Source organism: Falco naumanni, chromosome 7, assembly GCF_017639655.2.
Source record: "Falco naumanni isolate bFalNau1 chromosome 7, bFalNau1.pat, whole genome shotgun sequence".
Taxonomy (NCBI): Eukaryota; Metazoa; Chordata; class Aves; order Falconiformes; family Falconidae; genus Falco; species Falco naumanni.
Genome location: NC_054060.1, coordinates 3206852 through 3228385, shown reverse-complemented (window position 1 = coordinate 3228385; position 21534 = coordinate 3206852). Strand labels below are relative to the sequence as shown.

Below are 21534 nucleotides of genomic sequence, written 5' to 3'. Positions count from 1 at the left end.
GCCCCCCCCCTCAGCAGGCGCGGCTGGGGGGCAGCGGGGAGCGGGGCCCCCCTGGGAGGCCGCAGGGCAGGCAGCGGGCGCAGGGCAGGAGGCGGCCGAGGCGGCAGCGCCGGGTCCGGTAGAAGTGGAAGAGGTCGACGGCCATAAGGAGGAGGATGAGGAGCCCGTAGAGCCCCACGAAGGGCAGGGCCAGCGGGTTCCTGTTGGGGGGGAACACATCTCAGGAAGGGGTGGCCACGGCCCCCCACCAGCACAAGGCACCCTGCGCCGGCGAGAGCCCCGCTCTGGGCTGCAGGGTGGCACCGCACACCCCAGCCCCCCGCAGCCACAGCAAGCCCCCAGCGCCGCCAGGCCAGCCCCGCCGCCCCCTCCCACCTCCCAGGCACCAGCAGCCCCAGCCCAGCCACCGCGGCTCACCGGAGGAGCCCGGGGCCGGCCAGGCTGGAGAGGTTCACCCCAGTGAGGGCCTCCAGGGCCAGCTGGGAGCAGCAGGTCTTGAGGGTGAGGGGGCTGCGGCGGCAGCAGTAGCGGTAGCCGGCCGGGTCACTCAGCCGTGGGCAGTAGAAGCCGGGGTGGTAGCGGCCGTCGGGGCCTGCATAGCCCTCGCAGAGGTGCAGGTTCTGCACCGAGGCTGCGGCAAGGAGCGAGAGCTCAGCGGGCACCAGGGCTCAGCCCCTGCGGCGGGGTGCCACAGAGTCTGTGAGCTTCACCCCTGCAGCAGGGCGGGCCGGGGGGCCAGCAGCCAGTGTGGTGCCGCGGGGACGGGCTACCAGCTCCAGCGTGGTGGCCCTTGCAGGGATGCTGTGCTGCGGAGCAGAGCCCTGCGAAGCTGTGGCAGGGACAGGCTGGGCTCGAGCACGCTGGCCCCAGGGGGCCTCAGCACAGGAGCCCCCAGCTTAGCCTGTGGGGTGGGCTCGGGGGGCGGCAGGGCTCCAGCCCGGTGGGCAGCACCGCTGAGCACAGCCCCACACGGCAGTGCCTGCTGTGGTGTGCGCCACGACCTCCAGCACTTGCCGCGGCCCCAAGGGCAAACACAAGGGAGGAGCGTGATGGTGGCAGATGGGAGGGGAAAGCCCCTGGGCCAGTGGGCCAGCTCCCATCTTGCCGTGCCGAACCCCCTCCCTGTTCCCCACCGCCCCACAGGGACAGCACCCTCACCCCACAGACATGCAGGACCAACCCCGGCACCACCACACCTGGACCACCATCCCCAAGTGTGCAGAGCTGCCTCCCAGCACAGACCCCCCAGCCTCCATCATGGGCTGTCGGGGAGCAGCCTACAAGGGACAAGGGCCCAGCGGGGATGGGGAGAATGGGGTCAGGGAACAGGAGGGGTGGGAGCGGGGCTGTACCTGTCCCAAGGAGGCCGGGGCACAGAGCTGTGGCAAGGAGCAGCCGGAGCAGGAGCCCACCCTGCATCTTCCCAGCTGACCCTGGGCAGAGGCAGCTCTGGCTACAGCAGAGGCAGAAACCACAGCTCCTCCTGCTCCCGCCTCCATCGCGGCCCATCAAGAGCTGCTTGGAGCCATTAGAGCCTCCTTCACTCGCTGCCCGCTCCCCAGAGACCAGGGCAGGAGGCGGGAGCATCGCTAATGAGCTTCTTCTCAGGGGCCAAGTGCAGGATGAGAGGTGCCACCCCCACCCCACAGTGGGGCACCAGGTCCATGGGTACCGGTTGGGCATCTCAGCCCACCTGGGGCTCCCAGCACTGCAGGCAAGGGCCATAGGGCAAGTGCCTGGCCCTGGGGCTGTGGGCAGGCAGGTTGTGCTGCAGCCCCCCGGCAGCCCCCGGTGGGCAGCAGGCCCTGCACCAGCAGCCTGGCCCCCCGCCAGCTGTGCCATTAGCCAGGCTCCACAGAGCCGCCGGCGGCACGCTGTGCCACACAGGGCCGTGGTCTCCTGCTCCCCAGCACGGCCCCGCCACATGCTCACGCCCCCAGCCCTGCACCAAGCCGGGGGTCCTGCCCCACCAGGCTGTCCCTGGGGCAGCGTGAGGGGCTGAGCTGCTGGGGACACTCCACACCAGCTCCATGCACTCTGCCCATTCGCGGGGCCATGGGTGCGGGGCTGTGGGTGATCCTGTGGGATGCTGTGCAGGAAACCGAGACAGAGCTCAGCCAGTTCCTCACCTGGCCCTCCCCGCGGCCCTCTGCACTGGCACCTGCTCGCAGTAATTAGCCCCGGGGGGACCAGGGGAGTGTGGCAGCCCCTTCAGTCCCCACAGCAACTGGGAGGATGCTCCTGGTGGTGTGGCTTCCCATGGCCCCTGGGATGCTGCAGACGGGCCAGCCAGGCTCCTCGGGCACCAAAGCATCGCCAGGCACAGCCAGCAGCACCCCACGGCAGCACCCCACAGGGTCCAGCTCCCCCAGTAGCTGCATGCCTTTCAGCCCTGAGCACAGCCGGCAGTCCCCAGCCCTGGGAGGCTGCTGTGCCAGGTGCTCGCTCCAGCTGTGCAGGGGTGCACATGTGGGTGCTGTGGCAGATGATGTCCATCCCCTCACTGCTGGGCTGGCCCAACCTTCCTGGGGTGCTAGGGGGTCCCCAGTGACTGTCATCACTTGCCTCTCAACTGCTGGCAGCCCCAGTAGAGACCAGGCTGCTAGGCTCACACCAAAAGAGGGCTAAAGGTGCTGAATTTGGGAGAGGCCATTCCCACGCTTAATCCGGATGGTGCTGCTTGCATAGGGAGCTGCCTAACTTCAGTCCGCACCCTGTCCCCCTTGCTCCTGCCAGCACCAGGTGCTGCCTGTCCCTGAGCATGGCTGTGCCTGGCTGTGCCACCGGCCTCTCACATGTGCCAGAGGCCACACAGCTGGCTCAGCCCCAGAGCACCAGCAGGGCAGGGACCCCCCCAGAACACAGCAGCACAGCCCTGGCAGCCCACCCAGCTGGGCCCTGGCCACAGCTCTGAGCTTGCCTCCACATTGCCTTGGGGTGCTGCCCTGTCGCCCCAAGCACCAACCCGCTTCCCACACAGTGCAAGAAACACAAACCAGACACAGACCAGGGCCCTTAGAAACAGCCTCATGTTTCCTACTAGCTCCAGGCGAGCTCAGACTACAGTCCACAGCACCTTCCCGGCCAGCTGCCCCAACCCCACCAGGCTCCTGGCAGCCCCCATGCTGCCCCGCTGGTTAGGGGACTGCAGCACGGGCCCCTGCCCTAAGACGCCGGGGTGGGCACCCTCTGGGGAAGCCAAGCGAATGCAGCAGGGCGGCTGTGCCCACCCTGCCGGCAGCAGCAGAGCCCGGCTCGCCGCCCCTGCCAGCCGTGCTGTGCTCAGGGCAGCGCTCAGCCTGTGGCCTCTATGCCCGGGCAGCGCCCGGCAGTCTGCACAGCCCTGCCGCAGCAGTTCACTTCGGAAATCTATCAGAGAACACAGGACTAATAAATTAGAAGGCAGCAGCCTTTGCAAGTCTGGCACCTCCTGCCCAGCGCCTGCCTGCCTGCCACGGGCTTGCTGGCCCAGCCTCTCCTGGGCCATGCTGGTGCTGCTGGGTTCAGCAGCTGCTCCCACGTTGCCCAGCCAGTCTTGCTTCTCTCCCACTCCAGGAGACACTACCCCAGGCGGATGCGGAAAGTGGCAATTTCCATGGGGTCCAGGTGGATGTTGGTGCTGTTGGAGGCTGTGCCCAGCGGGTACATCAAAGTCAGCGAGGTGGGCTGCAGGGAGCCCAGTTCCAGCCCCTGGAACAGGCCACCCAAGGCCAGCTAGGGAGAGAGGAGGGAGAAGGATGGGTGGCCTGGATGAGTGGGATGAGGTGCAGCTCGGTAGTGCAGCACCGTGCACGGGGCAGCCCCACACGTGCTGGGCCAGCAGCCAGTTCACAGGCCCCCCACAGCACCCAGGGCACCATACTGGCCCAGCCCAGCCCAGGCTTTGCCCTTCCTTGCTGGGCGTGCAGGGCTCATAGAAGGCTCCAGACCCACTTCTTGAGAAACCAACATGCTCCAGCTTTGCCTGGGCAAGGAGCAGAGCAGGGCTGCATGCTGCGCTGTGGAACGCTTGACCAGCCACTGGTGCTGGGGTGCTGGGGGACCTCGGGCACCCTGCAGCCTGGCTGGGCGTGAGCACAGAAGGCAGGAGGCAGGCCTGACACCAGACGTAGTGGGGGGCCCTGCCTCTGACCCAGCGGTGGGTGGAGGTGGCAGCCTGGTCCTACCTTGCCCTGGCTGGTGGTGCAGTTAAACCCCAGGTTCTTGGCCTCCAAGCTGCAGTCAAAGCCTTTGCGGTGCAGGATCAGGGCTGCCTCAGCCGAGGGTAGGGAGTCATCCTGCTGGGGAGCCGGGGTGTGAGGTGCAATGCGGGGGACAGCAAGTGCAAACCCCCCCCCAGGGGTCCCGCTGCCCACCCCACTGCCCACCCTGCTCACGGGGCATAGCTCACCTCTGCCTGCAGCATCCGCAGGTTAAGGATGTGAAAGTCACAGGGGAAGGTGGTGGAAAGGGGCATGAAGGAGCGCAGGGCTGGCGGCTTCTCCTGGGCCACGGGCATGACCAAGGCTTCGGCGTTGAGGTGCATGGAGGTGATGTGGCTCAGCAGGGAGGGGAAGCTGATCGGGCGGCTGTCCTGCACCTGCCAAAGAGCACATGGCTCAGCAAAGGCCAGGGCAGCAGCAGGGCCAGGCAGAGCCTGGACAGGGCCCACGGGACCTCCTGCTCCTCACAGCCTCTCCAGCAGCACCTGAACAGGCACCTGTGAGCACAGGGCACCCATAGCTGCCCCTGCCCAGGCAAGACCCCCCTCCCCAGCACCCAAACAGGGAGAGTGGCTGCCAGCCAGGCAGCCTGCACAGACCCTGGCTAGCTAATGCTCAGACTACAGGCCTGCTACGCGGGCTGGCTAGGCTAGTCGCTAGCAGCTAGTGCACGAGACAGGGAGAGACAGCGGGGCCAAGCTGGCCGTTACCTCTGGGCTGCCAGTCCTGGTGCCGGGGAAGCCCAAGGCTTTAAACACGGAGGCCAGTTTGGAAAAGAAGCTGGAGCTCTGAATGGGTGACATGGAGCATGCATAGAGAGCAGCGAGGGGATGGGACAAGAACACTGTGAATACGAGGGCAGCATGGCTCCACAGGGACAGACCCCACTGCACGGTCCCACCCTGTCCATACCCCCTGCTCCAGGCCTGTCCCAGTGCAGTGCCAGCACGACGGCAGGGAGGGCCACAGGACAGCAGGGGAGGAGACCCTGCATCCAGTTGCATGTGGGGCTTTCTGCAGACACCCCCACCCTGCTCCATCCCAAGGCTGGGCTGAGCTCTCCGGGCGAGCAGCACTGCACCGCAGCCCCGTCCCGCGGCCTTACAGCCCATGCACCTTGTTGGCGGTGGCACGGCGCTCCAGGAGGAGGCGGAACCGGTTGCAGGTCCGCTTGTTGTCCTTCAGCCCTTGGCCCAGGCCCCGGTTGTCATCTTGCATGAGGCGCCGGTCCAGGATCACCTCCAGCTGGCCTGCGGAGAACGGGTCCCAGCACCCCGGGCTTTAGCAGGAGCCAGCCGCCCCGCATGGCCCCTCTGCCACCACCGTGCATGGAAACGCTCCTGCAGGGCTGGGGGCAGCCAGAGAACCCCCAGAGACAGCAGGACCAGGGCACCCTGTGCCCAGCCCTCAGCACCTCCATCCCCCGCCCAGGGCAGCCCCAGCTCTGTGGCAGACCCCTGCCCCAGGCACAGCCCCACGGCCCCAGCTCACCGCTGCCGAGGCTGGAGACCCCCAGGGCCTGGGCTGTGTGCAGCGTCAGGCGGCTCTGCATGTCCTGGATGTAGGCCATGGTGGGCATGGGGTAGAAGTTGGCCTGCAGCGGGAGCTTCCGCTGGTACCTGCGGGGCTGGATCTGCCGAGGGACAGAGGTCAGTGGCTGGAGGTGGCTCCCGTGGTGCCAGGGCACCATCCCCCCATGGGCAGCTGCTGTCCCTCCCCAGGGATACCTGGAAACCATTGAGGTCTGTGAAGAAGGTGTCATCACTCTCAATGTCAGTGCTGAAGCGCAGGGCCAGCTCCTTGTTGATGTGGTCACGGATGTCCACCAGGCAAGACATGTCTAGGGACAGGCCCTCCACCCCTGTGGGCAGGCAGTGAGGGGCTGGGACCCATGGGCAGCATCGCCCAGCACCCCTGCACCAGTGACACCCCCAGCACAGCCTCACGTTGTCTCACCCGGCACATTGTAAAGCCGCACCACAGTCTGGACATGCTGGTAGTAGCTGGCGACCTCTGAGAAGAGGGGTCCCTCTGTCACTCGCACCACTGGGGGGTCCTTGGGCGCGTAGGGCTGGGGAGAAGGAGAGCTGCGCTGAGGCTGCTGCCTGCAGGACTGTCAGGTGGCCGCGGGCATAGCTGCCAGCTGGCTCGCAGAGGCGGTCCCTGTACCTTGGCCTCGCCATCAGGCAGAAAGAGATAGGCTCCACTTTTGTCCTTGGAGGTCCTGGTGCCATAGACAAGGAACTCACTGCTCACCCTCTGCTCCCGCTCCTCCCCAGCTCGGCGGATGCTCTGCGGGGTGCCAGCCGGCACAGCGGTGAGCGCATCTGTCACGATGCGGTGCTGTGTCCCCCTCCCCTCCTTCACCTCCACGCCACCCGTCAAGACCCCTGCACTCACCTGCAGCAAGCCTGAGTGTCCCGAGAAGCAGGCCTGCAGGTGCTGGTTCTCCAGACAGAAGTCATCAGTGGTGGCTGGGAAGACGTGCACGGGTACGGCCTCCTGCTTACGCACAGGCAAGTCCCGGCCGTGCAGGTACAGGCGCACGGAGGACTTCAGCGTGGCATGGCTGTCGAAGGACTTGTGCAACTGCAGCACACGCAGCCCCAGTGCAGGCAGCCGGGCCAGGATGGACACCTGCGAGCAACACGGAGGCCTGAGCCAGCCTCTCTGCAGGAGGGCAGCTGGCGTGCGGGGACCTGCCAGCCGTCACTGGGGCAAAGACCCTGGCTTGGAACTTCTGGGGCCTCTGCTGAGGAAGGGAAGTGCGTGGGGGGCTGGGGGTTTGCAAGCAGTGGGAGCTCATGTTGTGGTGTGGGGACACTTGTTGCCACAGAGGAGGGCTCACGGGACATCCAGCCAAGGGGGCAGCGTGTGAGGTCAGAAGGCTGGCACACGTGGGCTGTGCAGGCTGAGGATGGGGACAGGCAGTGACAGTGGGGCACTCTGTACCTGGTAGACGTTGGGCACCATGTCCGTAGCAGAGCCCCACTGCGCACTGAGCTGGGAAGGCAGGGGCTGCCCCTCCTCGGAGAGCACACACACGTGTGGGGAGTCCACCAGCACCAGCACGGTGCTCAGCCGCTCCTGCTCCAGTGGGTTGAACACCACCAGGAACCTGCAGGGTAGGGGCACACAGGGATGGCCACCCCAGCCCCACAGCATCCCAGCTGCTCCATGCCCCATGCCACCCACGAGTCCTGTGCACCCACCCACTGCTTTGCTGGGTCCCAGGTAGCCCCTCACTGCCTTCCCACAGCCCCATTAGCCCTGAGAGCAAGCCAGGCAGCCCCTACCGAGGCAAGGTGTCCAGTTTGACCACTGTTCTCTCTGGGAGGGAGTCCTGGCTGGGGCGCATGTCATCCTGAGGAGAGGAGTGGTCAGAGCTGGGGTGCACCCACCACCCCTGCCAGCCCGGTCCAGGGACGCAGGCACAGGCTGGGACCCTTTCCACAGGCCCCCACCCAGCCCTGAGCAGGCAAGCAGGGCTTTGCTCCCCGGGGCCATGGGAACAGCTCCCCCAGCATGCTGGGGCGCAGGGAGCCGCGGGGCTGGGAGCTGCTCACTGTGTCAAGGAAGGGTGCAGAAGGGTCGTGGCGGTAGGCGTCCTTGTCCCCCAGCACGAGGTAATGCGCAGCGTTGATGATGATGTGCTTGAGGTTCGTGAGGGAGTGGAGCAGCCTGGGGCACAGGCAGAGTGAGCCACCCGGGACCGGCCCCCTGTCCTGTCCCAGAGCTCCCCCAACATCCCCCGCCTCCCCCCAGGAGAGGAGCCCCACAGAACCCCCACACCCAACCATGCTCCCAGCCCCCTGCCCACCAGCCCCCATCTGAGACAGACCCCTCAGGGCCGCACGCTGGCCCCCTGCACGCACCGGACTCCATAGTCAACCGCCACAGCCTCCTTGGCGGTACCGGTGATGGCATCGTGGTGCTGGAAGAGGCCCAGGTTGCGGCGGGCATTGCTCAGCAGGGCGTAGTCGGAGAGCGGGTACCTGCCATCGGTGCCAGCGTGGCGAGCGTGGGCAAGCGCCAGGCTGTACAGGATCTCTGCCCCCCTGTGCAGGGACAAAGTCACCAAAGGTCCCTGCCCCAGCACCCCAATGCTCCGGGCCAAGCAGCGCCCTGGGGCTGGGCAAGGGTTTGGCACTGCCTGGCCCGTGCCCAGGCCACCTGCAGCGTGTTGGCAGGTGGGCGCAGACTGCAGGACTGCCCGGGCTCCCCGGTGCTGCCTGGCCGACCCTTGCCCGTGCCCCCTGCACACAAACCCTGCCCCGGGGCCCGCTTCCCCTCACCGGAGGTGGGCCTCCAGCACCCGGTCCAGGCTCTTGTAGAAAGGCCGGGAGGTGTAGTAGCCTGTCCAGTAGTGATCCTCCCGGTCCGCATAGGAGAAGAAATCCCCACTCAGCACTGGGAACCCGGGTGGTTTCATCCCCGGCACGATGCCCACCTTCTTGTACAGAGCATCAAAGTAGTCGGAGAGCGTCCCAAACTGCGCCTGCAGGATCGCAGCCCTGAGCCCAACGGGGAACAGCCAGGGCTCCCACCACCCTCCCAGCACTGCCCACCCTCCCACTGGGCTCTGTAGGTGGCATCCCCACCACCCTCGCCTGTGGGGCCTGGCTTCCTCCAGCCCCCTGTGCTGCCCCAGACCTCCCCGCACATACCTGGACATGGAGGTTGGGCCGGGAGTTGAGGAAGTCAAAGATGCGCTGGTAGTTGAGGAACTGCGCATCCCACTCCTGCGGCTTGTCGTAACGGAAATCGTCTCCCAGGGGCACCAGCAGCACCTTGCTGCGGTACAGCTTGGACTTCTTGCGGTACTGGTCCAGCAGCAGCTGGGCTCTGCCATGGGGGGCCAGGGTGTGAGGCTGGCTCCCAGACAGGGCTGTGGGGCTCAGAGCCACTCGCCCCTGCAGCACTCACCGCTCTGCCACGTTGGCATCGGTGATGGCTCGGGGAGGCACCTTCCACGGGCAGTTGATCCGGCCACCCGGCAGGCGCTTGAAGTCAAACTGACAGCAGATCTTGGGGTCCGGCCCACAGGTGTGGGGCACATCGTAGCTGTAGAAGGGCATCATGTGGCAGAAGATGTCAGTGCTGGCATCTGGATCTGCAGGACGAAGGACAGATGAGGACCAGCAATGGTTCTCCCTTGCCTATTCACAAGCAGGGGAGCCCCACGGGCACGTGAAAGGCTGCTGGCGCAGAGCAGACCTGGCACACAGGGTCACCTGCTTGGAGCCCAGAGAGCACAGCAGCCTCTCCCAGAATGCTGGGCATGGGCACGGAGGTGGTCACCCGGGCGCTGTCCCTCAGGGCAGAACAGCCGCAGGGCAGAGACATTCCCTCCCCGGCACTCGGCTCGCCATCCATACAGGAAAGTGGTTGGTAGCTATTCCCTGCTGCCCCCCACCCCGGCAGGGCCCCCCCCTGCAGTCACCTCCCAGCAGCCCCTCACCCCACGTCTGTCTCCACATGAACTCCAGGTTCTGGGTGGCCGCAAAGTGCTTCTTGATGGCGTAGTGCACGCGCTGGATGAGCATGCCTGTCAGGTTGGAGCGCTTCAGCAGGTAGGGCATGGTGGAGCTGTGCCCAAAGGGGTCAACAGCCCAGCCCGACCGGGGCGTCACACCTGGGGACACAGAGACCCATCAGCCCTGCACCGGGCCTCTCAGCACCTCCCATGAGGAGGCTCCTGGCAGGGATGGGGGTGCCCACTGGCACATCAAGCAGGCCCCCAGCCAACATGCTGCCCCTCCTGCCCGACATCCCACTCAGCTCTCACCGATGTTCTTCTCCAGCCACTGGTGCCCCTCAATCAGCTGGTCGATCATGGCAAAGTAGTGGGAGTTGGCCTCGTCAGGCATCACCCAGCCACCAGTTACCATCTCCAGCTGCCCATTGCCAATCAGCCTGCAAGGGGGGCACACGAGATGCAATCAGCTCCAGGCAGAGCCCAGCAGTGAGCTGTGTGTCCATGGCAGAGCCTCTCCCTGCCTTCGAGCCTCCTGCATCTCACTGCAGCCTCTGCAACCACTGGCTGCCAAGTCCCACTGCCCACGCTGTCCTTACACAGACAGACAACCCTCCACAGAACCACGCCGACTGAAGCCTCAACCAGAGCCCATCTCCACACAGGCCAGCATCCTCCACTGTGTCCTGCAGCCCACGTTGCCTCTGTCCTCCACCCACAGCACTCCCAGAACAAGTGGGCTGACGAGACAGCCCTCTCCTACCGCACAATCTGTCTCTCCAGGTCTCCCACCTCTCTGAGGGTGCCCTGGGCCTTGCAAAGCACTGGCACTGCTCAGGCTGCACAGCGGTGCTCGCATGCTTGGGTTTAGAGTGGTGAAAAGGACTTCCCCAGCCCTGAGAGCACAGGGAGTAGCGTAGGGCAAGACCTGCCTCCCCTGGCCCCCCAGGCCCCCGCTGTGGATGCCCCAGCACTGGGAGCACCCTGGCTCATACTCCACACTGCTACGGTTTTGACGTCCTGCTGCATTGAGAGGTTGCTGCAGTGGCAGGGCACCCCATGGCGGGCATTGTGGAGCCCACAGCTGCTACACTGCGGCCACAAGACAGCCTTCGTCTCCCCAGGGCCCTTCCCTCGTGCACCCCATGCTCACAGCCCATGCCTCCTGCAGCACCCTGCCTCTGGGCAGGGACTGCGCTAGGCAGCGTGGCCGGGGGGCAGCCCTACCTCCGCACTGCAGCCCGCTTCTGGGCACTGATGTTGTCCCACCACTTGGAAAAGAAGGAGATCTCGGACCAGATAAAGCGCCGGCGTGGGTCCTCCTGCATCTTCAGCACCATGCTGTTGAGGATGTGCTGCGTCTGGTCATAGTAGTACTTGTCGAAGGTCTTGATCCAGCCTGTCAGCACAGGCCAGGGGGTCACTGTGCGGGGCCCACCGCTTCCTCACCAGCAGGGCCTGGGCTAGCCCTTCCCCTCCCCTGCCCACCTTCACCGGCTGCTCACCCGGGTCGTTGTGGGAGTGCGGCACCACAAACACTTGCAGGGGCTCAGTGTCCCACTCATTGGGCTCATAGGTGATATCGAAGCCCTGCTTCCACACGCCGCCGTCCTGGTTGTCAAAGGGCAGCAGGGAGTACACAGCCAGCATCTGCCGGGTGGGAGACAGGGCTCAGGGCAAATATCGGATCGAGAGACCCCCAAGGAGTAGGGCCAGGGCCCCCCAGACACCCTGCTATGGACCTCCTCATTCTAGCAGAGATGGGCCCTGAGCTGCTGGGCTGGGCTGCCGGTCCCTCACCTGCAGGTCTGGGCTCTGTCCCTTGCCCCCCAGGGCAAACTGGCAGTCCTGTGGGGAGACGGAGAGGAAACTCGGGCGACTCTCGGGGGGCAGCACCCACGAGCCATTGGGCGTGTGGTGGGGCAGCGCCGGCTGCCCCTCTGCGTGGGCTGTCAGCTCCAGCACCGAGTCCTTGATGTGGCTGATGATCTCGTGGTTCTCCTCCAGCAGCTGCTCCAGCTGCTCAATGCGGTTCTGCAGCACCGAGATCTGACTCTGGGGACACAGATGCCACCGTGAGAGCCTCTGGTGCCCTGTGCCAGGTGGGTCCCGGCCCCCGCCTGCCCTGACAGCAGCGAGGAACAAGCCCTGGACCAGGCAACCGGCTGGCCTCAGGCTGTGCCAGCTGGCTCCCACTAGCCCTGGGCCACTTGCCCATCCCTACCGCTCACCCTGGGGAAGTTGCCCCCGCTCTGGTGGCGCGTGGGGTCATGCTGCACCCGGTCCAGCATCAAGTAGAGGGAGAAGACGGCCACGCAGAAGATGGCAGCTCCACACACTGTCACCTGCTTCTTCAGCTTCATCCCGGGGCCGCCGGGGCAGACCTGCGCCGGGACAGCGCCGTGCCGGTGCCCCTGCCAGCCCAGCCGCGGCGCCGCCACAGGCCGGGGGTCCCGGGGCAGCGCAGCACGGGGCCGCCGCCCCCTCTGCGATCCCCCCCCCCCTCCTCCTCCTCCTCCTCCTCCTCCTCCTCCTCACCCCCCCTTCCCCCGCTGCGTCCTACTTCGCTTAATCCGGCGCCGGGTATTTATAGCCCGGGCCGGGGCTCAGGGCCCAGCGCGCCTCGGGCCCGGGCCGCCGCGGGCTGCGGGCGGGGGGGACGGGGGGCCGGGGCCGCAGCCGGGGCCGCAGCCGGGGCAGGCCGCAGCGGTTCCGCCGAGCCGGGCACGGGGCCTCCGCGCCGGGAGCGGAGGGGGCCGGGGCCAGGGCCGGGGATGTGCGGGCCGGGGCCGCCCACCGCAGGACGGCTCCGGGGGCGGGGGGCGGGGGCGCGGCCGCTCGGCTCTTACCCTGGCCGGCTCCGCGGCCCGGCCCGGCTCCTTACATCGCTCGCCCCGGGCCCGCCGGCTGCCGCGGCCGGGATGGGCCAGGCCCCGCCCGCCGCTCCGCCCGCCCGGCCCCGGGCCCGGCCCCGGCCCCGCCGGGAGGCGGCTCCGCCGGGCAGCGCAGCGGGCGGCAGCGGGGCGGGACCGACCGCGCCGGGACTGACGGCGCCGGGACTCGCGGTAGCCCCGGGGGCCGGTCCCGGTCACACGCCCGCCCCCATAGCCCCGAGGCCAGGCCCGGTCGCCCCACAATAGCCCAGTCACGCCCCCCCAATAGCCCTGGGGACCGGCCCAGTTGCCCCCCCATAATCTAGTGGCCACCCATATCCCCAGGGTCAGGCCTGGTTGTCCCCCTCATAGCCGGGTGGTCCCCCACAGCCCCGGGGACAGGCCGAGTCTTCCCCCCATAGCCGAGTCCCACCCATGTAGCCCTGGGGACAGGCCCAGTTGCCCCCTCCCCATAGACAAGTGCCCCCCCCACACCCCTAGGGACAGGCCCAGTCGCATCGCCCCCCCCCCCCCATAGCCCAGTGGCCCCCCTGTAGCCCCGGGGCCAGGCTGGGGTGCCGGTCAGCACGGCGCAGGTGTGTGGCCCCGCTGGCCCCCTGGGGTCGGTGCCCCCGCGCAGCCCCCACTGACACGGCGCTGCAGAGCTCATTGGTTTATTACGCAGGATCACACCCGGCAGGAGCTGTGGGTGCCATATCCCCGGGGCGTGCAGAGCCCCCTGCCCTGGGCTGGGGAGGGGGCACAGCCGCGTCTGGCCGCCCTGCAGCACCTGCTTCGCAGGCAGGCCCTGCCCAAGGGACGGGCGCTGTCGGTGGGATGGATCCAGGCACAGGGGGCCGGCGGGCGGCTGCCCTCAGCCCGGTGCTCCCCCTCACCGGTGTCTCTTGCGGATGGCGGTGAGGTCCTGGTGGATGGTGCTGAAGCTGGGCCGCTTGCGGGGGTCATACTCCCAGCACCGCTGCATTAGCCGGTACACCTCCTCGGGGCACTGCTCCGGGGGGTCCAGCCGCATGCCTGGGGCGGGGACATGGCAGCCCCAGCCACTGGCCCCTCGCCACCCCCAGCCTCATCCTGCCCGTCCCACGGGCTCTGCTGCAGAGCCATTGTGCCAGACCCACCACCCCGCAGTGACCTTCAAGCCCCAGACCCTGGCCACGTCCCTTACCCTGCTCCACCGCCTCTCGCGTCTGCTGGTTGCTGAGGTTGGCGTAGGGGATGGCGCCCAGGCTGAAGGCTTCCCACAGCAGGATCCCGAAGCTCCAGACATCGCTCTCTGAGCTGTATCGGCCTGAGGACACAGGGCGGGACAGGTGCTGCTGGCCGGGACACCCACGGCACTGCTGCCCTGGCTGTGCCTGTGCTCATGAGGGCTGGGGTGCCCCAGGTGTCGCTGCCTCCCTCCCCAGGACCAGGCTCATGGGAGCAGGGCAGGGTGCCCCACGCTCCTGGCTCCCAGCTGTGCCATAGGTCTGCCAGGCTGTGCCCAGCTCCATCCCCTACCATAATTAAGTGCTTCAGGCGCGGTCCACTTGACAGGGATCTGCTTCATCCCCCCTGTGGAGGCATAGACACCATCCTCCTCCTCCCGCGACATCCCAAAGTCACTGATCTTCAGGGTGTTCTTCTCTGTCACCAGGCAGTTGCGAGCAGCCAGGTCCCTGGGATGGCCCAGAGCCATCAGCCGTGTGCCCAGCTGTCCCCAGGGACCCCTGCTTGGCACAGGACAGGGGGCAGCGAGGGCTCCAGGGTTCACCCTGCCTGGCCCGGTGCCCACCCACGCTGCCAGAGCCCACCTGTGGATGCAGTGCTTGCTCTCCAAGTACTCCATGCCAGCAGCAGCGTTCTCTGTCATCTTGATCAGCTCCTTCACCCGCAGGTGGGGCCCCTCGCTGCGCAGGAAGCTCAGGAAGTCCCCCCCTGCACCCAGATTTGGGGAGCTGGTGGGTGGCTGCCCTGGCACTCCATGGGGAGCTGGCACCGGCTGCAGGGTGCCCCAGCGGCACGGGGGCTGCAGGATGAGGCCACTCACCCTGCACCAGCTCCATGACGATGTAAATGGGCTGCTTCTGGGTGCAGACACCAATGAGCCGGACGATGTTCGGGTGGTTGTACTGCTTGAGGATCCTGTAGGGATGAGGAAGGGCACTGTGAGTGCACGGGGGGCATGGCTGTGCCGTGCCCAGCACACTCTGACTGGTCAGCCTGGGGGGACAGCCTTCAGCACAAAGATGCTGCAGGCCCAGTGGGATTTGAACAGCTCCAAGTTCTGAGGATGGACAGATGGGTTGGGACAAGCACGATGGCCACACAGACCTGGCTTCCTGCAGGAACTTGGCCTTGAGTTCGGATGGGAGGGTTTCCCGGCAGGATTTCACAGCAACGGGGGTGTTGTCAGCACGCAGTCGGCCACTGAACACCTCCCCAAAGTTACCCTGCCAAGAGACGGCTGCACTGACCCAGCTTGCTGCAGCATGGCCCAAGGCAAACCCCTGCCCACTCGCAGATGCCTGGGGGACAGCCCTGTTCCTCCTGCAGACCCCCTGGGACAGCCCTGCCCTCCCCCAGACCCCAGGCCAGCAGGGACCAGAGCACCCTGACTCACCCGGCCGATGCGCTCCCCCAGCAGCACGTCCTCATGGTTGAGCACCCATTTGTCCTGCAGGGAGCAGACACCAGAGGTGGTGAGACAGCCCCCAGCCTGTCCCAGGCTCACAGCTGCCCAGCTGTGGGCAGGAGGAAGGGCTGGGCAGGGCTGCCCTGTGCGCAGGGGACTCGTCCCCCTCCCCACTGCCCACCATCACCTTGGGCACAGCCCTGGCCAGGATGATCCCGCTTTTCCGAGTGATGGGCTGCTGGCTCTGCAGGAGGTTCTTGATGAGCAGCGGGATGGTGGGGAAGCCCTCCCCTTCCAGCCGGTACATGTTCTGTGGGGAGGGGAGCTGAGGGGTCGTGCCTGCACGCACGCATGGGTATGCTCACGAGGGCTGGGGTGCGCAGGTGTGCATGCATGGGTGAGTATGCACGAGCACAGATGGCACAGGCCGTGCACACACACCCAGCAGGGCAAGCACACACAAGTGGGAGTTACATGCACGATGCAGGGCTCACACCCCACACTCCACGCTTAGCCCATGCAAGGACGGGCGTGCACAGCTTGTACTATAAGCACACGTCCCGTACACTCACACGGGGGGCCCTGCGGCTGCAGAGCCAGGGGCTGTGCCTGGGCAGGGTCCCCACCTGCCCATGCAGGGCCACCCCTGGCCATCTCCCCCAGCCTGTGGTTACTCACGTCAGCAGCCTGGATGATAAAGTGCCGGGGCTGCCCATCCCACAGCACGCTGAGCACGTACTCCTGCTTGCCCTGGCTCTCCCGCACTAGGAAGTCCCCATTGCAGCTCAGCAGCTCCTGCACCTCCGAGCGCGGGATGGCCCCGTGGTACCAGACCTGCTGGCACAGCGGCTTCTGCACCTCCGGGATAAGGGGTACGGGGGGCGGCAGCTGGATGGAGACAGGGGTGAGCCCAGCCGTGCCTCCGGGATGTGCCGGAGGTGGGGGCAGCAGTAGTGCCTGGAAGCTGTGCCCAGGGCAGGGGGAACAGAGCCTGGAGGGACTGGAATATGGAGGGGAGGGGGCTGTGGGGCCAGAGAGGGGAGGGCAGCAGGTGCTGGGGGGCCAGGAGGCTCAGCAGGACAGCTGGGTGGGAGAGCAGGGTGGTCAAAGGTGCCCAGGGACTCACCGAGTACTTGGGGCTGAAGATGCCCGAGATGTGGTTCTTGAGGGTCTCCAGCGCTGTGGCCCCGCTCCGCTCCTGCTCCTGGGGAGAGGCATAAGCTGTGCTCTGGCTGGGGGGTGACCCGAGGCCAGCATCCCTGCAGATCCCGGGGGCACGGTGGGGCAGGACTCACCACGGAGGAGACTGACTGCCGGTCATCCTGCAGGGGCAGGGCGGGCAGGGGCTCCCCGGTACCCAGCTCCGCCAGCTTCCCGACCAGCAGGTCCCGCTGCGCCTGCAGCTTGGCCTGGGTGCAGAGGCAGCCCTCGAGCTGCTGCTGTGCCTCCTGCAGCCCCTGCCGCTTGCCCAGCAAGTGCACCCTGGGGACGGGACAGGGTGGTCAGCCCCCGCCACCCCCAGCCCCTCGCCCCCCGCCCATCACACCTCACCGCTCCCCAGGGCTCCGGCCCTGCTCCTCGCCCCGGATCTCCGCCTGCAGCTCCCGCACCCGCTGCTCCTTGCTGCTCACAGCTTCCACGGCAGCAGCCAGCTCGTCCTCAACCGATGTCAGGCTACAAGAGACACAGGTGCTGGATGGTGCTGAGCCGCTCTGCTGGTGGCGGTGGCCCCTGCCCACGGCCCAGCCCTGCTCACGAGTGCTGGACGCTCTCGACAGTCAGTTCATTCAGCTGCAGCTCCCCCGGCGCCAGGCTCTCGGTCTCCTCCAGCAAGCTCTCGTCAAAGGACACAGCTGGTGGCACCTCGGAGCTGTACCTGTGGGCACCCAGCGTGGCTCTGCCTCCCACCTGCCCTGTGCTGGCCACCGGCACCTGTGCCCAGCAGGACCGTGCCCAGCAAAGAGGTTGCAGCCGTGCAGGGCCATACCTGTGGTTCTGGATGAAGCTGCTGTACTCAGTGGCCGGGTCGATGGCCTGGATGGCACTGGCAATTTCCTGGTGCGCGGCCAGCATGTCCTCCTGCACCAGGCTGCTGATGCTGTAGTACTCCCTGAGTATCTCCTTCCTGCGGGGACACGGGTGCTGGGGACTGCCAGGCTCCTGTGCCCCCCAGCCCAGGACACCTGTGGCCAGGTGCCCCCACGCCTGCCGCAGCCCTGCCTCCTGGTCCCCAAATCTTGCATGGCCCTGGGGGGCGTGACCGTGCGGGCTGCGGCACGAGGGGCAGTGGGTACAGGGGCAGGCGATGGGGCAGAGAAGCTGCATGTGGCTGGTGGGGCTCTGGCAGGAGGAGGGAGCACAACTGGTTCCTGAGGGGCCATGGGGGTGCCCAGGGATGGGCAGCAGGGCTCAGGGCAGGCAGGGCTCTTACAGGACGAGGACCATCTCCTGCTGCAGGCTGTAGAGGGACTGGTGTAGGCTGGGCAGTGCCCGCTGGTAGTGGTGGTGGTGGTGGAATGTGGCCGCCTGCACAGCCAGCACATACTGGTTGTGCAGGGCATAGAGCTTCCAGAGGCTGCGCACGTACTTCTCCTTCGCCTTGTCTCGCTCTTTGTCTGGGGGAAGAGGCCATGGAAAACACCCGCTGACAGCACGCTGCCGGTCCCCGCACTGCAGCACATCCCCCTGAGCAGCCAGCGAGGGGCATGGGCATATGGCGAGGGTGGGGCAGGGGGGTGACAGGGCTGGGACAGGGTCCCATGGCAAGCAGGGGGCCAGGGCCAGGGTGTTCACACACAACTCCCCCTACAAAGGGATGCTCCCAACCCACAGAACAGTGTCCCAAGGCTGTAACCCCCAGGAGTTCTTCCCAGCTCCCCGGGGCCAGGCTGCTGCTCACCCCCAGAGCCCCACCTGGTGCAGGCTCTGCCGTGGGTCCTGCAGGGCGCAGGGTGCTCAGCCATCGCTGACCCACGAGGGGAGCTGGGGGGACACAGGGGCGGGGGCAGCAGGGGGCCAGGCTGGCAGGCACCTTTGCTGGCCTCCTGGTACTTGCGCTTGGCCTGGGCACTGTCGCGCGCCAGGCTGCGGTACTGCGCCTTCAGCTTCTCCATCTCCTGCTGCGTGGTCTGGGGAGGGAGATGCTGTCAGGGGCGTGGGGCTGGGACGTGCCCCTCGCTTGCCCCACCAGGACCCACATACCCGGGCATACTCCTGGCTAAGCTGCTGCCACTGCTCACTGAAGGCCTTGCGGAGCTGCTGCTTGTCGCGGATGAGCAGGCTGAGCTTGGCCAGCGGCCCCGCCACCAGCTCCTCCGCATGCCGCCGCAGGATCTGGCTCAGTGTCTCTGTCTGGCTCGCCAGCACCCACCAGGACTGCAGGGACAGGGCATCAGGGATGGCGTGAGGACGGCCACCCTCCAGCACCACACTGGGCTCCTGCATGGCATGTTCCCGCACCCGGGCATCCCTACCTCTCCAATCTGGCTGCCTTGGTCCCCGGTGCGGAGCTGCCCAGGGCCCTCCTGCTTCTCCAGCTGGGAGAACATGTGGTGCAGCATCCCTGCATACTCCCGGTCGCTCTTGGCACGCTGCGACATCCACTTCTTCATCAGCTCCAAGAGGCGCAGCTCACTGTCTTGCAGCCGCAGCAGCGCGCTGTGACCCTGAGGGCACCAAAGCTCTGGCCCGAAGCCCATGGCACCGTCGTCCCGGGCGGGAGGAGGCTGTGGAGTGCCAGGAGAGCCTGAGCTGTGGCTGCCACCCCGCACCACGCACTGCCCTCAACGGTGACCGGTGGCTGGAGCCCTTTGCATCTCACGGTCCCATCGACCTGCCACAGGAGGTGGTGCTCGGGCCAGCTGGTGGGGGGTGGCTGGACAGAGTCCTTCCTGTCCTACACAATCTGCCTTGCAAAGCACATTCAAAGCAGGCAGGAGGGCTGAGTGAGCCCCAAGCCCCAGCAGCTGGGGCCCGCAGGGAAGGTGCCAGGGAGGAGGAAGTGTGGGAGCAAAACCAGCAGCGTTGCCTGTGCCTTGCGCGGGGCTGCTCCCCCAGGGCAGCGCAGCTGTGGCCCCCACTCTGGCCAGGGCACTGGCCCCATGCGGTGGGGCAGCTCCGGCCCCGTCCTGCCCGTTAACACAGTCACCCCTGTGCCCAGGGTGTGGGAGCTCCCGGGGGCCAGGGCACAGGTGGGAAGCTGTCAGGAAGGGGATGGGGTACTGAACCCTGGAGGAAGGTGCCGATCCGGAACGTGTCCCAGCACCTGGGACTCCAGCACGGCCATTGCGAGCCACACTGGTCCCAGCCGCAGTCCTGGGGTGATCTGCCCTGCGGCAAGGGCACAGCAGGAGCAGGAGGGTGCTGGGCATGGCTCTGTGCCGGGTATGACATCCCCCGGCAGAGCCCTCAACTCCGCAGAGGGCTTGGGCTTAGACCCCCCCCAGCCCCACAAAGGGGTCCCCATCCCTGCCAGTGCCCTGCTGGGCATGGCCCCTCTAACCTGTGCGTGCCGCAATGTCCCCGCCGTGGGACTGGCGCTGGTGCTGGCGTCCTCCTGGGGCTGGGGCTGGCGCAGTCTGGACCTGGTGCAGCTCCGGCTCCTGGGGAGGAACAGGAAACCCAGCGCTGACCATACAGCCATTGCGAGATTTCCTGTGCTTCCTCCCCTCCCTGCCAGTCCCTGCGCCCGGGGCCAATGCCGGCACACGACTCCACCGTAGCTGGGCAGCCCCCAGCACCGCTGCCTCTCCCGGCTGCCTCACACCCATGCCTGGCACTGGCAAGATGTGGCCGTGCAGGAGCCCAGGGCCCTTTCTTGCCCCAGCTGTGGTCCACAGCCCCCAGCCCCACAGTGACTTCACCCAGCAAAGGCCCCTCAGCTATTCCCAGTCCTGCCCATCCTCCGGCCCATCTCCGTGCCCCTGCCTCCCCCAGGGGCTGCAGGAACTGGTGGGGTACCCAGCGGGGGTCCCCAGGACTCTGTGCAGCCCTGCTAAAGGGCGGCCATCCTGCCATCACCCCCAAGGGGGCCCTTGTGACCGTGAAAGGCCACGGGACAGAGCATCCACTGCATGGACGCCCACGGAGCCATGCCCCAGCCCTTGCTGCCAGCATGTGTCCGCATGGCCAGGACCCCACTTCCTAAGCAGCCCCAGGTGCTTCGCCCCTCAAAGTGCTTCACCAGCGCCACGGTGGGATGGCTCAGCCCCGGCAGCCACATTGGAGGGGCAGCTGCCACCACCACCACCTCTGTGCAGCGCTGCCACAAGTCCCCGCCACTGGTGCAGCATGGCTCAGCTCTGCTCAGCTCCACTCAGCCGCTTCCTCCATGGTATGTCTAGCATCTGGCAGGGAGGTCACAGCCCCACAGGGGTGTCACGGTCACCTGCAGGGCACAGCCGAGCTGATTCCGCTTTTAGAGAAAGCTGGGGGAACAAGTGTTTTACAAGCTGGGCTGAGGCACTGCTTCTCCCCAGCATCCCTCCAGCATCCCCTGGCAGCCCCTAGGCAGCACAGGCCCCCTCCCTGCCTGCATCAGGGACATCCGAGCCTGGGGGCTTGGGGGGCTGCTTCCCCCGCGTGGTGCCAGGGCAGTCAGGATCATGCTGCAAGGCGCTGGGCGCAACAGTGAGTGCAGAACCTCTCCTTCCTTGGAAGCCCCAGCCACCGCCTGCAGCAGGAAGGTTACTGGGGGCCACACTACAGCTCGCCCAGTTTCACATCCTCTGTCCACCCTCCTGCAGCCTGCAGAGCCCGGTGGGGCTGCGGCCACTCCGCCTGCTTCCCCCGCAGCCATCACCGCAGCACACGATGCCTGCAGCCCGCCCGCCGTGCCCGGCTGCCAGCTCGGGCCCACGCAGCCCTCCACCCAGGGGTGGCCGGGATCTGTCCCTGCCCCCACCTCATGAGAGAAGGCCGAGCGGGCTGAGCAGCGCCTGCAGTTGCCACCACACCTCGAGGAACTCGCCCCTGACCACAGGAAGCCACCGCAGCCACGGGTGCAGCGAGGCTGAGGAGCTCTGCAGAGAGGTGCTGCTTCTGAGAGAGTAAGCACAGCCCCAACACGTCCTCCTGGGGGCTGGGACCCCATGGGGGGCTCAGGGGGGCTGGGGTGGGCTCTGCCTGGAACTTGGCTAGGGCATGAGAGGGTCCTGTGTCCAGCCCGGCCATCCCCATCCTAGGGCTGCCCTGCGGGCATCGTGTTGCTGCTGCAGGGTGGTGCTGGACACGGGGGCTGCCGCGTGTGAGCCCAGCTGGTCCCCAGGCTGCTGTGGAGGGGCTCAGCCCACGCGCTGTGGGACAGGCGTGCAAGTTCCCCAGGCTTTTGCCCCCCCCCAGCCACCTCCA

The 21534-nt window shown here is 67.0% G+C and overlaps 3 protein-coding genes across 11 annotated transcripts; all 3 read right to left on the bottom strand.

Moving 5' to 3' along the window:
- Positions 1-10: 10 nt before the first annotated feature.
- LOC121091052 (protein shisa-like-1a) lies at positions 11-1429 on the bottom strand. The gene is made up of 3 exons (XM_040600230.1): positions 1353-1429; positions 418-631; positions 11-200 (listed from the first exon to the last, which is right to left on the bottom strand). The coding sequence occupies exons 1-3, from the start codon at positions 1417-1419 to the stop codon at positions 11-13; spliced, it is 471 nt and encodes a 156-aa protein (XP_040456164.1). The 5' UTR covers positions 1420-1429.
- A 1584-nt stretch (positions 1430-3013) lies between these two features.
- On the bottom strand, positions 3014-12604 carry MAN2A2 (mannosidase alpha class 2A member 2). 5 transcript variants are annotated; one of them, XM_040601969.1, is made up of 24 exons: positions 12528-12604; positions 11910-12062; positions 11479-11733; positions 11184-11328; positions 10906-11077; positions 9991-10118; positions 9664-9837; positions 9129-9315; positions 8870-9047; positions 8498-8700; positions 8078-8260; positions 7769-7883; positions 7499-7566; positions 7155-7320; positions 6603-6839; positions 6372-6494; positions 6159-6273; positions 5930-6063; positions 5694-5835; positions 5319-5452; positions 4913-4990; positions 4391-4579; positions 4167-4280; positions 3014-3714 (listed from the first exon to the last, which is right to left on the bottom strand). In XM_040601969.1, the coding sequence occupies exons 2-24, from the start codon at positions 12039-12041 to the stop codon at positions 3562-3564; spliced, it is 3525 nt and encodes a 1174-aa protein (XP_040457903.1). In that variant the 5' UTR covers positions 12042-12062; positions 12528-12604; the 3' UTR covers positions 3014-3561. The 5 variants fall into 5 exon arrangements, with proteins under 5 accessions (XP_040457903.1, XP_040457905.1, XP_040457904.1 ...); XM_040601971.1 differs by lacking the exon at positions 12528-12604 and having other exon boundaries at positions 8078-8197; positions 11910-12169; XM_040601970.1 differs by lacking the exon at positions 12528-12604 and having other exon boundaries at positions 4167-4277; positions 11910-12167.
- A 605-nt stretch (positions 12605-13209) lies between these two features.
- On the bottom strand, positions 13210-19820 carry FES (FES proto-oncogene, tyrosine kinase). 5 transcript variants are annotated; one of them, XM_040602148.1, is made up of 19 exons: positions 19688-19820; positions 18660-18823; positions 18388-18561; positions 18218-18314; positions 17618-17801; positions 17174-17311; positions 16943-17062; positions 16738-16860; positions 16482-16668; positions 16313-16390; positions 15865-16074; positions 15374-15496; positions 15175-15228; positions 14886-15004; positions 14602-14696; positions 14366-14489; positions 14073-14230; positions 13738-13860; positions 13210-13586 (listed from the first exon to the last, which is right to left on the bottom strand). In XM_040602148.1, exons 1-19 carry the CDS (start codon positions 19818-19820, stop codon positions 13444-13446), a joined length of 2547 nt encoding a protein of 848 aa, XP_040458082.1. In that variant the 3' UTR covers positions 13210-13443. The 5 variants fall into 5 exon arrangements, with proteins under 5 accessions (XP_040458082.1, XP_040458080.1, XP_040458081.1 ...); XM_040602146.1 differs by having other exon boundaries at positions 14602-14717; positions 18660-18911; positions 19688-19758; XM_040602147.1 differs by having other exon boundaries at positions 18660-18911; positions 19688-19758.
- Positions 19821-21534: the final 1714 nt, after the last annotated feature.

Bases quoted from the DNA above. Each gene is read 5' to 3' on its own strand.
- LOC121091052 (XM_040600230.1), bottom strand. From the start codon at position 1,419: ATGCAGGGTGGGCTCCTGCTCCGGCTGCTCCTTGCCACAGCTCTGTGC. The intron at 632-1,352 runs GTACAGCCCCGC...TCCTTGCCGCAG, and splicing joins CCCCGGCCTCCTTGGGACAG to CCTCGGTGCAGAACCTGCAC. The intron at 201-417 runs GTGAGCCGCGGT...CCCCCCCAACAG, and splicing joins GCCGGCCCCGGGCTCCTCCG to GAACCCGCTGGCCCTGCCCT.
- MAN2A2 (XM_040601969.1), bottom strand. From the start codon at position 12,041: ATGAAGCTGAAGAAGCAGGTGACAGTGTGTGGAGCTGCCATCTTCTGC. The intron at 6,274-6,371 runs GTACAGGGACCG...CCTTCTCCCCAG, and splicing joins TGCCTGATGGCGAGGCCAAG to CCCTACGCGCCCAAGGACCC. The intron at 4,580-4,912 runs GTAACGGCCAGC...GCTCTTTGGCAG, and splicing joins CCAGGACTGGCAGCCCAGAG to GTGCAGGACAGCCGCCCGAT.
- FES (XM_040602144.1), bottom strand. From the start codon at position 18,884: ATGGGCTTCGGGCCAGAGCTTTGGTGCCCTCAGGGTCACAGCGCGCTG. The intron at 17,802-18,217 runs GTGCCTGCCAGC...CTCTTCCCCCAG, and splicing joins GTACCAGGAGGCCAGCAAAG to ACAAAGAGCGAGACAAGGCG. The intron at 16,075-16,312 runs GTGAGTCCCTGG...GTCTCCATCCAG, and splicing joins TCTTCAGCCCCAAGTACTCG to CTGCCGCCCCCCGTACCCCT.